Source organism: Dasypus novemcinctus, chromosome 2 (assembly GCF_030445035.2).
Source record: "Dasypus novemcinctus isolate mDasNov1 chromosome 2, mDasNov1.1.hap2, whole genome shotgun sequence".
Lineage (NCBI taxonomy): Eukaryota > Metazoa > Chordata > Mammalia > Cingulata > Dasypodidae > Dasypus > Dasypus novemcinctus.
The window spans coordinates 192,838,680-192,853,276 of NC_080674.1; the positions used below are offsets into that span (position 1 = coordinate 192,838,680).

The 14,597-nt window shown below is 39.7% G+C and overlaps 1 protein-coding gene across 1 annotated transcript; it reads left to right on the plus strand.

Annotated features, from left to right (window-relative positions):
- Nucleotides 1–7,779: 7,779 nt before the first annotated feature.
- On the plus strand, nt 7,780–8,652 carry LOC139440101 (vomeronasal type-1 receptor 4-like). Its single transcript, XM_071218730.1, has one exon. The coding sequence runs from the start codon at nt 7,780–7,782 to the stop codon at nt 8,650–8,652; it is 873 nt and encodes a 290-aa protein (XP_071074831.1).
- The last annotated feature ends 5,945 nt before the right edge of the window (nt 8,653–14,597 follow it).

Genomic DNA, 14,597 nt, shown 5'->3' on the forward strand with positions numbered 1-14,597 from the left:
ATTCTTTAGTTCTTTCTCTGACTTTTTACTTCATATCCTTGAGCATTTTTAAGATCATTTTTAAAAAGGCTTTATTTGGTATGTCTACATTCTCATTGTATTCATTAGTGTTTCCTGTATGTTTATCCTCTTCCTTTGGTCCATCATTTCTTGTTTCTCTTGTACGCTTGTTACACACTCTATATAATAATATTTTAAATAGTTAACATTGGGGTTTATTCCTAGAGATGTCTGTTTTTTATTTTGTTCCAGCTGGTGATAAGACAGAGATTTTCTTGACCTTCAGCCCTCCTATCAGTTGGTCTGTACAAGGCAAATGCAGTGCGCAGGGCTTTCCCTGTCTTTCTTGTCCTGTGTCTTGGTCTGGGCTTTTGCTTGTTACATGTTTTGGTGTTTCCTTGTTTACAGGAGTTTGGCTGTCTCCACTGTTTCCAATGAGACTGACCTCCCAATCCTGGGGCAGGCATTTGCCCCAGACTGTCTACCTGTAGAGTTTCTTACACTACCTTCATTGTCTTATTCTGCTTTTGCCTGGAGGGCAAATTCAGAGGGCACAGCCACCCCAGAGAGGAATTTCCCAACCAACACACATCCAGGGACCTATTAAGTAGGGCACAGACTGTCTTCAAAGAGCCCCAGTTAGGAGATCAGGAAGGAGACCAAGAGCTTCTCCAATAACTCTCCAAAGCTGAGCTTACCTGGCATGTCCAGCAAATGCGGCCCTTCAGTTAACTTTGCCCTGTATTCCTGTGTCTCCACTACTGCTGCCCCTGTGGAGGGCTGATACTTCTGTCCAGGCATGTTGAAACAATGGCTGCCTTTAGAGCCAGCACCCCAGTGATCTGAATTTGCCAATCAAAAGCCATGAATGATTAGTGATTAACCATGCACATGTCTGTTCTTGGGGAAGAGGATTTTATGTGCCTTTCTGTCACCATCAAGCTAACTAGAGGCTGGACCCTGCTGTGGCCTACTGTGAGAGTCAGGAATGGGCACCAGTAGCCATTGTGTGGACAAAGTGATGTACTCCTCTTTAATATACTTTCTTAGTCAGCCCCTTCCTTCTGCTTTTCCTTGGATCTGCACAGTGTTCTTCTGGCTTCCACAGTTTCAATATATTTATTTTGGAAAGTTACTGCCCGTTTAATTGGTGCTTTGGTGGGAGGACTGAGGTCTGTACCTCCCTACTTTACCAACTTCTATGTTTACCTTTTAATAAATGCCAAATTGTATTCAACAAGCAGATGTAGCATTTTGCATCCCCACCAACAGTATATGAAGGTTTTAATTTCTCTGCATTCTAGCCTACATCTCTTATTCTTCCTTTTTTTATTAGACCCATGTGTGAAGAGGTATTGTAATTATATATAAATATTTTTAAGTAATTGTAACAACTTTTTGTAAAATTTATTTCCCTTCTCTCCTCCCCACCCCAGTTGTCTCCTTTCTGTGTCCATTCGCTGTCTGTTCTATGTGTCCTCTTGTATTCTTATCAGTGGCACTGGGAATCTGTGTCTCTTTTTGTTGTGTCACCTTGATGTGTCAGCTCTCTGTGTGTGCTGCACCACTCCTGGGCAGACTGCACATTTTTCATGCTGGGTTGCTCTCCTTACAGGGTGCACTCCTTGCGTGTGGGGCTCCCCTATGCGGTGGACACTCCTGCGTGGCAGGGCACTCCTTATGAGCATCAGCACTGCACCTGGGCCAGCTCCACCACATGAGTCAGGAAGCCCTGGGTTTGAACTCTGGACTTCCCACATGGTAGGTAGACGCTATATCTGTTGAGCCAAATCTGCTTCCCTGTAATTATAATTTGAATCAATAATCTTGTTTTTATCTGGTGATTTATCTTCTTTTTGTTTCATTGAGTGCTGCTTTATTAAACTTATTCTAGCCTAATTACATGAATTGGTGGATGTTTCTATTGCTCTCTTTTTTGGGTGATTCTATTAAATATCAGGTTTATTTGCTCTTGAAGGATAAGTAGATTTTTACCAGTAAAACCATTTCAGCCTATTGATTCAGAGCTCTTTTCTGTTTGCTTGTTTTGTCTGTTTTTGTATTCTTTTTTCATTGGATAGATTTAACTTTTAGTATATCTAGTTCTTTATTTTGAATTGTACTTAACATGTATATTTTACGTATTTTGTCAACTTTTAAAACTTACCTTGTGTGCTTTTCTTATTTTCATTGGAATAACTTCTGTATTTTAGTAATCTTTGCAACTTTATTCCTAGTTTATGTATTTAGTGTTCTTTGTCAATATTGCCAAAGTATTCTAGTCTGTTATATTAAACTTTACTAAAAAAGGGCAACCTTCTTATATTGTCTCCTTTTATATTTTATTAATTCTACTATACTCTTTCTCTTTACTTGTTACTTCTTTCCTTTGATTTGTTCAAATGCCAGCAGTAACCACAGCATTTAATTAGCAAACAAATTCATGGAAAACTATCAGCTTCATTCAGTAATGTTTTTAGACTGGATGAGAAAGATATGAGCAAATTCTCTTATAACATATCAATGGAGAAATGTTCTTTACTATGAATCAAAATGCACTTGTTAAAAGAGATGGGGGAGAGGGAAGAACAGTTGGAATATGGTTGCATTTTCAAGACATTGGAATTGTCCTGCATGATATTGCAATGACTGATACAGGCTACTATACATTTTGTCATAACCTAAAAAATTGCATAGGGCAAAGTGTAAACTATAATGTAAGCTATAGTCTATGGTTACTATCAATGTTTCAGTATGTGTTCATCAGTTGTAACAAATGTACCACACTAATGAAATATATTGTTAAATAGGAAAGTATGGGAGGTGTAGTGGATGGGGCATATGGGAATCTCCTATATTTTTTATGGAACATTTATGTAATCTAAAGCTTCTTTTAAAATAAAAATAATAATACAAAAAGAGATTCTATAGTGGAGCAGATGTAGCTCAAGTGGGTGAGTACCTCCTTTACATTTAGGAGGTTCTGGATTCCATCCCAGGTACCTCCTACAAACAAACAACAAACCCAACTCAGGGGAGCCGGTGTAGTTCAGTGGTTGAGCACCAGCTTCCCACATATGAAATCCCAGGTTCAATCCCCAGTACCTGAGGAAAAAAAATAGAGAGAGAGAGAGAGAGAGAGAATCTCCAATTTAAAAGAAGCCCAAATGATCTAAGTGTCAGGTATATTTTTACGTAAAACAGACCACTGTAAAATTCTGTGGTTTGCTGTAAGAACCTTTTTATTATGCCCAGGGGTTTGGATGTTCAGCTCTCTCATCCAAGTGAGGTCATGTTGGATGTTGGCTGGACATTCGCTGGTATTCCACATGCAGCTGGAATTTTCTTGGAATGGAACGGAACTTGGCTAGAGTTCCCCAGTTTTCTTCCATGTGACCTTCCACTTTGTAGTAGGCACGGAGGCTTCATATGAGAGCTTAGTTTTTCAGATGAGTCAGAGAGAAGACCTGAACTTGTACACACTTATTAAGACTCTACTTGTGTCATGTTTGTTTCACTCTGGCAAAACAAATCAAAGATCAATACATACTCAAGGACTGGAAAAGAAGCTGCCTATTGTGAGGAGCCATGTTACATTGCAGTGCACCCTAGGAAGGGAAGAAATTATTAGCAGTTTTGCAATCTACTATAAACTGGAATCAAGAACAAATAAGAGGATGGAAAAGAGAAATGAGTTTATATGGCTACGAGTTTCTAAAAAAGAGTCTGGAGGCTGGCAGAAGGATTGCCCTCATGCACAACTGAGCAGAGTCAGAGAGACAGATAAAGCAGATACAACCCCCAGATATCGGTTCCTTCGAGGGCTAAAGAGACCCATGGGAGTTATGGTCATGGCCGATGGGGTTAACTACCAGGTCAGATGGCCCCTTTTTGGAACTGGTGTTTATGTGTGATGAATCTGGACTCAGATGGGATCTTCCTTCATAAGACTTTCATGCTAAGGTGATGGAGGTGCAGTTAATGTTGGGGTTTAAGATATATTTAGGGGATTTGAAATCTCTGGACTGACAATGTGATAGCCAGGTCCTGAGCCTCAACAGACTCCAGCACCTACAATATGATTTATTGGACTTATCACACTCAGCTAAGATGGAGTTGAAGAAGGACAACCACCACACCATGGAGCCTAGAGTGATTACAACTGAAAGTGGGAGGATTGCATCCAACATCCATGTGGAATCTGAGCCTCCTCTTGACATAGAGGTGCAATGGACACAACCAATCCAATGTCCACATAGAAGAGGTGACATTGGATTGGGAAAAGTGGACATGGTGGCTGATGGGTATGGGGAAAGGCAGGAAGAGATGAGAGGTGGAGGCGTCTTTGGGACATGGAGCTGCCCTGGATGGTGCTTCAGAGGCAATCACCGGACATTGTAAATCCTCACAGGGCCCACTGGATGGAATGGAGGAGAGTATGGGCCATGATGTGGACCATTGACTATGAGGTGCAGAGGTGACCAAAGATGTACTTACCAAATCCAATGGATGTGTCATGATGATGGGAACGAGTGTTGCTGGGGGGGGGGGAGAGGTGGGGTGGGGGGGGGTGGGGTTGAATGGGACCTCACATATATATTTTTAATGTAATATTATTACAAAATCAATTAAAAAATGTAAAAAAAAATAAAATAAATAAAATAAAATAAAAAAATAAAAAAAAAAAAAGAACAAATAAGAGGGAAAACGGACTTGGCCCAGTGGTTAGGGCGCCCGACTACCACATGGGAGGTCCGCGGTTCAAACCCTGGGCCTCCTTGACCCGTGTGGAGCTGGCCCATGTGCAGTGCTGATGCACGCAAGGAGTGCCGTGCCACGCAGGGGTGTCCCCCATGTAGGGGAGCCCCACGCACAGGGAGTGCGCCCCGTAAGGAGAGCCGCCCAGCGCCAAAGAAAGTGCAGCCTGCCCAGGAATGGCGCCGCCCACACTTCCCATGCCGCTGATGACAACAGAAGCGGATTAAGAAACAAGACGCAGCAAATAGACACAGAGAACAGACAACTGGGGGAGGGGGGAGAATTAAATAAATAAATAAAATCTTTAAAAAAAAAAAAACAAATAAGATGTGAGAAATTGGAGAAGAGGAATAAAGAAAATGACTAGACCAGTATCGATTAAAGGGGAAGGAGATATATGACTTAAAAATGTGCAAAAAATACAGTACATTTGCATGTTGATTGGGGAAATATTGAAAATGTGTATGAGAGAGAATAATAATAGAAGACATGGTTTTGAGCAGAAATAAGAGTCTAGATTTGTTGCAAAAATGGATAGATTGTTTATGAAAAGGAACATGGATATTTCATCCAACTTGACAGTTGAGAAAGAAGATGCTCTAAGAAAGGATACAGAAAGGGGAATAGATATAGTGGTGGGAGTTTTAGGATATAATCTTTTGACTGCTTTTTGCATCTTGTTGAAATATTAAGTGTTCTGTCAATCAAATGTGAGATTGGAAAAGGCTATGTTGGTGGTTTAAGAGTACACTAGAAATAGTCATCATTGGAAGGGAGAGAGATTAAAAAGACTAGGGAACACTTCCCGTGCCGCTGACGACAACAGAAGCGGACAAGGAAACAAGACGCAGCAAACAGACACCAAGAACAGACAACCGGGGGGGGGGGGGGGGGGGGAATTAAATAAATAAATAAATCTTTAAAAAAAAAAAAAGACTAGGGAAATTTAGTATAATTAGAGATAAAATCTCACTGGAGCTTAGTGGTGAGGAATTTGGTATAAGTGCATTTAACATAGATTTAGGCTTTTCTCCAGCCTTCATCAGAGCAGGATGGCATGGATGAGGTGTATTTTGTATTGCATGGTAAGCATTAGGAAATACAAAAAAGAGTGCTTGGGGAAGCGGATTTGGCTCAACAGATAGAGCGCCCACCTACCACATGGGTGGTCCAGAGTTTAAACTCAGAGCCTCCTGACCCATGTTGTTAGCTGGCCCACACGCAGTGCTGATGCACTCAAGTAGTGCCCTCCCACACAGGAGTGTCCCCCACGTAGGGGAGCCCCATGTGCAAGGAGTGTGTCCCGTAAGGAGAGCTGCCCAGTGCACAAAAAGCGCAGCCTGCCCAGGAGTGGCACCGCACACACACAGAGCTGATGCAGCAATATGATGCAACAGAAGGAGATGCAGATTCCCTGTGCCTGACAAGAATATAAGCAGACTCGGAAGAATGCACAGTGGATGGACATAGAGAGCAGACAATTGGACCGGGTGGGAGGGCAGGGAAGAGGAGAGAGAAAAAAAGAGCAATTGAATGAGATATTTTTTGCAGTAAATAATTATAATGTTATATTGTGGAGGTTTGGGCAAGGAGAAAGAGGTGCTAAGGGGCAGGGAATATGGAAAATAAAAAGATCAATGTTTTATGGATCCTGGTGGTGTCACAAGTAATTTTGCATTCAGGAAATTAAATAGAGTAGACTAGGTATTTGTGGTAATAGGAGATGGGATGCTTGTAATGAAATACGATGAGATTATAATTATTGGTATTGAAAACCTTGTGACTAAGAGAAAGAATGGAAGAGGTGGGAGGGTGCAAAAGTGTTGGGAGAGAGATGACAAGAATGAAAGGCTGAGGGTATTGAGCAGATCTTCTCCATGGATATTGTAGTCAGGAAGAACCACAAATGAAATTGAATTGGGGAGTGATAAGACAGGAGCTAAGGAGGGTAGTGCCATGGGGTAATCAGATGTTATCCATAAAGGCAGTGATGAATGCTCTAGACCTATGATTTAAATTACAAAGCCAGAGAATTATATGGAAGTTGCTTTAGAGATCAAAGAATTTTTTTTCACCCTTCCAAGCCCGGTACAAGGGATACTGAAGAAAATGCATGCACCACTTGAGAGTTGCAGGGAAAGTAGTGATTGCAGAATAAAGAGATGGACTGAATTTTCAGAACAGAGATGGGAATGCAGTGTATTGACATATAGACTTCTCTGATATTCATAATATATGTTGAGAGGGTCGGGATATGGGAAAAAGTGAAAGAAAGGGTCAGAAAAAGGAATTTACAGACTGAGACAATTCTTTTGCAGTTTAGGAATAGGGTCTTTTTCTGGTGAATGACATTAAGAATAACATTGGTCACAACATATTAATGTATTTAATATGTTAAATTATTAAACTTTTAAATTAAATTAATTTATTTTAATTTAAATTTTTAAAATAAATAATTAATTTATTTTAAATTAAATTATTAAGAGGAAACATATTAATATATTTTAAAATATCTTAGTAATTTTCTTTTGGTCAAGACAGAAGTTTGAAATGCATTCCAATTGTTACATGAAGTTTAGAATATGTGCTTAGAATTGAAAAAGAATTTCTGTTAACTCTGAATACTATTTTTAACTAGTAAAAATTTTTCTTCAGAATATTCAAATTATTTCTTAGGAAATAGATTACAGTAATGCTTTTCATAAATAAACATGTTTTCCTCAACCTTAATATTCTTCAATAATCTTTCCTATCTGTCTTTACAACTAGTACTACATTTTTTGAATATTATTACAGAGAATTTGCATATCTAACTGAATAGACTGGTTATATTTAATGTACTGTTCATAGAGACCAATTATTTCTATCAAATTTACAAACGATTTCTGTACGTTTTTAGGCTGTGCAAGAATCTATCCAAAGTATGAGAAGCCAATGAAACTAATAATTTCAAATACTATTCTGGGAATATTCTTTCTTGCTCAGGAAGGAACTGGTTTTATTGGGAACACTTGGCTACTCATGCTATGTGCCTACACCTTCTTATTTCAGCCCCATCAAAAGAAGCCTCTAGACTTGATAATCGCCCATTTAACTTTTGCTAATGCCACCACAATGATCATCATTGGGATTCCAGAAATAATGCTTTCTTTTGGAATGAGAAATTTTATGGATGACATTGGTTGTAAGGCAGTGTTATACACACACAGAGTGAGCCGGGGCCTTTCTCTGTGTACAACATCTTTTCTGAGTGTGTTTCAGGCCATTACTGTCATTCCCAACAACTCTAGTTTGGCATGGCTCAAACCCAAAATCTCCATATACGTTTTGCATGCCTTTGTTTTTTTCTGGATCATCAACATGCTGATCTACATCCAGGTTATTATAACCACTGTGGCTCCCTATAACAGCACTGAAATTGGACCTATTTATTCTCTGACTTACTGTAGTGGGAGAAAGACTGATAGGACACAGGTATCTGCCTATATTGTGGGGATGGTATTACGAGATTTCCTATGTGTGTTCCTCTTGATCTCGGCCAGTGTCTACATGGTGATGCTCCTCTTCAGACATCGCAAGTCAGTCCAGCATGTCCGCAAGGTCAGTCTGTGCCCACGGGCTCCTCCTGAAATCAAGGCCACCCATAACATCCTGGCACTAATGAGCTGTTTTGTTTTCTTTTACTGTACTGACTGCTGCCTAGCCACTTATGTATCTTATAGACATAATATACAGGGACTGGAGAACGTCATTATTTTTATCTCCTCTTGTTATCCGATGATGTGTCCTTTCCTGCTGATCAAAAATAATAACAGACTTTCCTGTCTGAACTGCACCTTTGTAAAGAAGAGGAAGTCTTCTCGAAAATCTATTTCCCTAAAAGGCCTGAAATAGCTCACATATTTCTCTGGCACAAGGGACATGCAATTTCAATTTCCAATCCCCAGATATTAGTAAGGTAAAATTTTATAAAGCATTAATAATTTTTATTTTGGACACTCCTTCAGAGCATTCATATTATTGGATATACCAAGTTACATGATCAGGTTGATGGATTAAAACATGAAGAGGGCAGTTACCTGGATGGGGCACTCTCTTACCTATCAGCCTGTTATTTCTAAAAAGTCATATTTATGTTTGTTTAAATGCTCCTGTTTAAGAGTCTTCTCTAATGTGATAAATCCATCAGTTCAATCACAGTAACTGCACTCAGTGAATTATGCTAGACAGATCCTTCATTGGAACAAAAGATTTATATATACTCTTTTGTATACTTTTGACCTGGAAGTCAATGCTTGAGGTTAATATATGTTGTTATTTGTATCTTGTTTAATCATAAACAGTGATATGATATGTGACTATAACCATGCTCCTCCAAACACAAATTATCATCTGGATTTCCAAAATCATGGGTATATTATTAATTCTCTTACACTTCATGAAACCCTTGCTTTTTTTTTTTTTTTTGGAGGTACTGGGGCACTGGGGATTGAACCCAGGACCTTGTAAATGGGAAGACAGTGCTCAACCAGTGGGGTACACCTACTCCCCTTGCAGAAATCTTTTTGTTTTCGAAGGGGTACTGGGGATTGTATCCAGGATCTTGAACATGTGAAGTGCTAACTCAACTACTGAGGTATCCCCACTTCACTCACTTTGTTCTCTATATGTATAAAATAGTATCTATTTGAATAATTGGAGACTTTTTGAACTTCTGTTTCTTTTAAGGTATTTGTATATTTTTGTCAATACATATTTTTCATGTTTATAGCTTTGTCTAACCATAAACAAATATTTTGTAGTTCCCATGTTACAATGTGATAGATTAGAAATCCTGAAATATCTTCTAAAGAGAAATATTAGATATTTCAGCTTCAAAACAGCTGTAAGTCTCAATAAAATATTTTAAAATACTTTTTCATTTAGATCTAGGGTCAATCAAGTGTAACATGAATGATAGATGGGCCAAAAATGAATGGTATAAGCTGATTCTGAAAGTGCAGCTGCCTTCCACACATTTGAAAATCTTATCACACGGACTGTTTTTCCTTGTTCCTTTGGAAAGAGAACACTAGGATTTGGAACCAGAAAACATATTGATAGAAGGGATAAAAAATCCGAGTGTATACTTTTTACAATAGAAACAACTAATATATGAGGGTACTCAAAATTTAAAGTAGAAAAGAAAAATCTACAATAGCCAAATGCTAATTTCAAAAGCTGGAGAAACTATAGAAAAATAATTGCAGAATCAATGACTAAAGTAATCATATCAGTAGTTAAAGCTGCTTTGGGAGATATTGGAAAAAATAATCTATGCAAGACCTAAATCCAAACTAGAAAAACTGGATAAATATGAAACAGCTTGGTTGAAAGCAGGGAGGAATTAAGGGGTCAGCACTTGGTAGAAGTAAATCATGAGAAACATACTCCACATATGGCATTGTGTTTCCCCTGAATATATTTTCCAGTCCCTGGAGAGATGATGGGGAGGCTGAGAAGTTTGCAGAGCTTTTTAACAGTCTCAGAAAACCAAGAAACCAAAGCAGAGTTCAGAAATTGTGCAGACCGTGTGGACCCTTGTGATCTATGCGTGCTGGTTATGGACTAGCCCTCCCAAGGACTGAAGGCAAGCTTAGACTCATAAGTCTCCTAAACAGGATTAAGTAGAGGCAAGATCACTAACACCCCTCATCACGTGGTAAAGGCAAAGTTAAAGCCTCTATAAAGCAATATATCATCATCCTAGGACTCTGATGAACTCCACAGCATTTTATTGACCATATTCACACAAAAGAAAACGTATCCAAAAGACAAGGCAAGGTCACCAATGACGCAGAGAAATAGACAGAGTTGGGGATCCAGATAATATACATATCATTTATAGATATAAAAATAACCACATTAAATACGTGGGAGAGAAGAAAAAGCACATAGAATGAGCTTTGTCAGAATATTGGAAATGAAACAAACTCAAAGTTGTATTACTGAAAAATACTTCAAAGAAATTTAAAAATCCAATGGAAAAAAAACTGATTAAAAAAATAAGTGAATGCATTGGTTGGTCAGACAATATATTCAGAGTGAATCACAGGGAGAAATAAAAGATGTAAAAGATAGGAAAGAGTCTAACAGGGAGAGGGAAATCCCAAGGAGTTCCAACATATTCTAAGTGTAATCTCAGAAGAAGATCAGGGAAAGAATGTGGAATAAGTTGTATGTGAAGGGACAGGAAGGAATTTAAATTTTTGAGAGCATTAAGCAAGAGTCCAGTGAATCCCAAGTAGGGTAAAAATTTTTTAAATTCATTTTTAAAAAATATTACATTCCAAAAATATGAGGTTCCCATTCATCCCCACCGCCCCCACCCCACCAATTCCCCCACAACAACACTCTCCCCCATCATGATGACACATCCATTCCATTTGGTGAGTACATCTCTGGGCATTGCTGCACCTCATGGTGAATGGTCCACATCATAGCCCATACTCTCCCACGTTCCATCCAGTGGGCCATGGGAGGATCTACAATGTCCGGTAATTGTCCCTGCAGCACCACCCAGAACAAAACCCAGTCCTGAAAATGCCTCCACATCTCATCTCCTCCTCCCATTTCCCACACCCAGCAGCCACCATGGCCACTTTTTCCACTCCAATGCCAAATTTTCTCGATTACTAATCACAATAGTTCATGGATAGAATATCAGTAAGTCCACTCTAATTCTTACTGTATTCGTCCTTCCTGTGGACCTTGGATTGGTTGTGTCCATTCCACATCTATGTCAAGAGGGGGCTTAGATTCCACATGGATACTGGATGCAATCCTCCTGCTTTCAGTTGTAGGCACTCTAGGCTCCATGGTGCGGTGGTGAACATTCTTCAACCCCATGTTAGCTGAGTGGGGTAAGTCCAATAAACCAGGGTGTAGGAGCTGAAGTCTGTTGAGGCTCAGGGCCTGGCTATCATATTGTCAGTCTAGAGATTCTGATCCCCTAGATATTTCTTAAACCCCAGCACCAACTACAATTCCAGTAAAGTAACAGGAAAGGCTTGTGAAAAGAGATCACATCTGAGTCCAGCTCCATCACACAGAAACACCAACTCCAAAGAAGGGCCAACTGACATGGCAGTGAACTCCATCTGCCATGACCATAAAATCTGTGGGTCTCTAGCCCTCAAAAGAACCAGTACTTGGGGTTGTATCTACTTTATCCGTCTCTGAGACTTTGCTCAGGTGTGCATAAGGGCAATCCTTCTGACAACCTCCAGGCTCTTTTTTATTTATTTTTTTATTTTTTATTGACTTTGTAATAATATTACATTAAAAATATATATGTGAGGTCCCATTCAACCCCACCCCCCCACCCCCCCTCTCCCCCCCCCCAACAACACTCGTTCCCATCATCATGACACATCCATTGGATTTGGTAAGTACATCTTTGGGCACCTCTGCACCTCATATACATTGGTTCACATCATGGCCCATACTCTCCCCAGACTCTTTTTTAGAGACTCATAGCCATATAAACTCATTTGTCCTTCCCATTTCCGCCTTAATTTAGGTCAAAAAGCATTTTTAACTCCTGTTATTATATGTAGACAGGGATATTCTGCTGGTCTGCATTGAACCTTTAATTCAAGGTCATTTTCTAGTTATGTCATCAGCTGGTACTTGGTAGTGATCCCTCGGTGCCAGGGAGGCTCATCCCCGGGTGTCATGTCCCACGCTAGGGGGAAGGCATTGCATTTACATGCTGAGTTTGGCTTCAAGACTGGTCACATTTGAGTAACACTGAGGCTGTCAAGACAGAACTCTTAGGCACAGTGCTGCTCTAGGCCTTGTTCTTATTTCAGGTGTATAGGCTCACAAGCATAATCATTAGTGTCAGGGGCTCACTGTTGGACCATCATTCCTTCCTGGTCTTTGCCGTTGCACCTGGGAGACTGCTGCTGCTCCCCTAGGGACCACAAGAGAGCCCCCCTGGCCAGGAACCCAGCATCTCCCCCCAGCTGTTGTTTTTAATTGTTTCCACTATGAGTATATCCAAACATTTCTATGCACCCCAGACACATGCCCTGTATACCTCCCTGTCAACCATATGTCCCCTGTCAATAACATCCCATACCAGTATTCCTCCGCTGCCATTGTTGAACCACTCTGTGATCCAAAACTTCCTGAAAAATGAAGTCCAATATAATGCCAGGTTCCCTTAATAGTAAAATGGAATATAGCGCTGAGTTTAAAGGTTAGATATAGAATACATATTGATTTGGAAAAATTCTGCATCCTATCTTTTTCTTTTCTTTTTTCATAATTATTGAGCTTCTCTTCACAAGAGCTATAGAGCACAGTAATTCATATATACAATATACAGTATGCCCACATATCCAATATAAAACCTTTTTCCCTTCCACAGCGATAATCTTTTAACTTATTCATACCATATTTGCTGAAACTGATGTACAGATATTGAGACAATAGCTTTCAAACAAGGTAACATTTGTGTTTACATTGTGGTTTATACTTTAGGCTATAAAATTTTCTAAATTTTTAGTTATCCTATGTTTCACATTATGGTTTACATTATTAGTCTGTCGGCCCCTATATGTTTTTGGTGTAATATTACATGTTTTATATCCATCCTTGCATACACTTGTGAAACACTTCTATTGCTCTCACAGTTCCATTGGTTCCATCTATTCAATATATATTTCCTCCTTCCCTTGGGGCCCACAGTGACAGTCAATCTTCATTTCTTGAGGAGCCATGTTCAGAGATACTTGCAACAATGTTGAGGGCTTGACTTGCTCAACTGCCCTAATGCCCTGGGAGCCACCCTTTCTCTTGAGAGATACAGTTCCCTCTAATTGATGGCATTAGTCCTCTCCAGGATGTGGGTCTACCCTCACTCTCATTATATGGGTCTCTACCCAATGGTATAACCCACTGTGGCTAAATGAGCATTCACATGTACCATAGGAGACTGTCTTACATCAGATTATCCCCTTTAAGTATCTTAAACAGGTAACTTTCCTAAATATATTTTGAGAAGGTTTTCTCAGCATTATACTCTCAACCAACACCTGACAATCTCCTATGTTGCCCCACCCTTCCCCCAATTTCTTGGGCAATATTACCCATCTGCCCATCCCTAGCCCCCTGCAATGCCACAAAGCCCCACCCAAAGGTAACCCTATTCCCCCATTTTATCCCTTCCTTGTACATATACTTACCTCCAGCTTATCATAGATTTCACCCATGCAGATGTCAGTTTATATCCTTCCTCTACCCCCCGATTTCCTGTAAGCCTATCTTCCAGTCACTAGCTCTCTGAAGCAGCTTGGTTTACTTATTTCATATCATTGAGGTCATGTAGTATGTGTCCTTCAATGCCCGGGTCTTCCCTTAGCATAAGGTTCTCAAGATTCATCCATGTTATCATGTGTGTTTGTAGTGTATTTGTTCTTAAAGCCGAGTAGTATTCTATTGTATGTATTTACCACATTTTATTGATCCACTCATCTGTTGATGGGCATTTGGGTTGATTCCAACTTTTGGCAATAGTGAACAATGCTGCTATGAACATTGGTGTGCATAAATCAGTTTGTGTCCTTGTTTTCAGTTCTGGTGGGTATATACCCAGCAGTGGAATTGCTGGGTCATATAGCAAATCTATGGTTAGTTTTTTGAGAAACTGCCAAACTGTCCTCCAGAATGGTTGTATCCTTCTGCATTCCCACCAGCAGTGGATGAGTGTTCCCATTTCTTCACATCCTCTCCAGCATTTGTATTCTCCTGCTTTTTCATAGCTATCAATCTTATGGGAGTAAGATGGTATC

What these genes read in the sequence shown, in the direction of transcription:
- LOC139440101 (XM_071218730.1), top strand. Translation starts at nt 7,780, where the DNA reads ATGCTATGTGCCTACACCTTCTTATTTCAGCCCCATCAAAAGAAGCCT.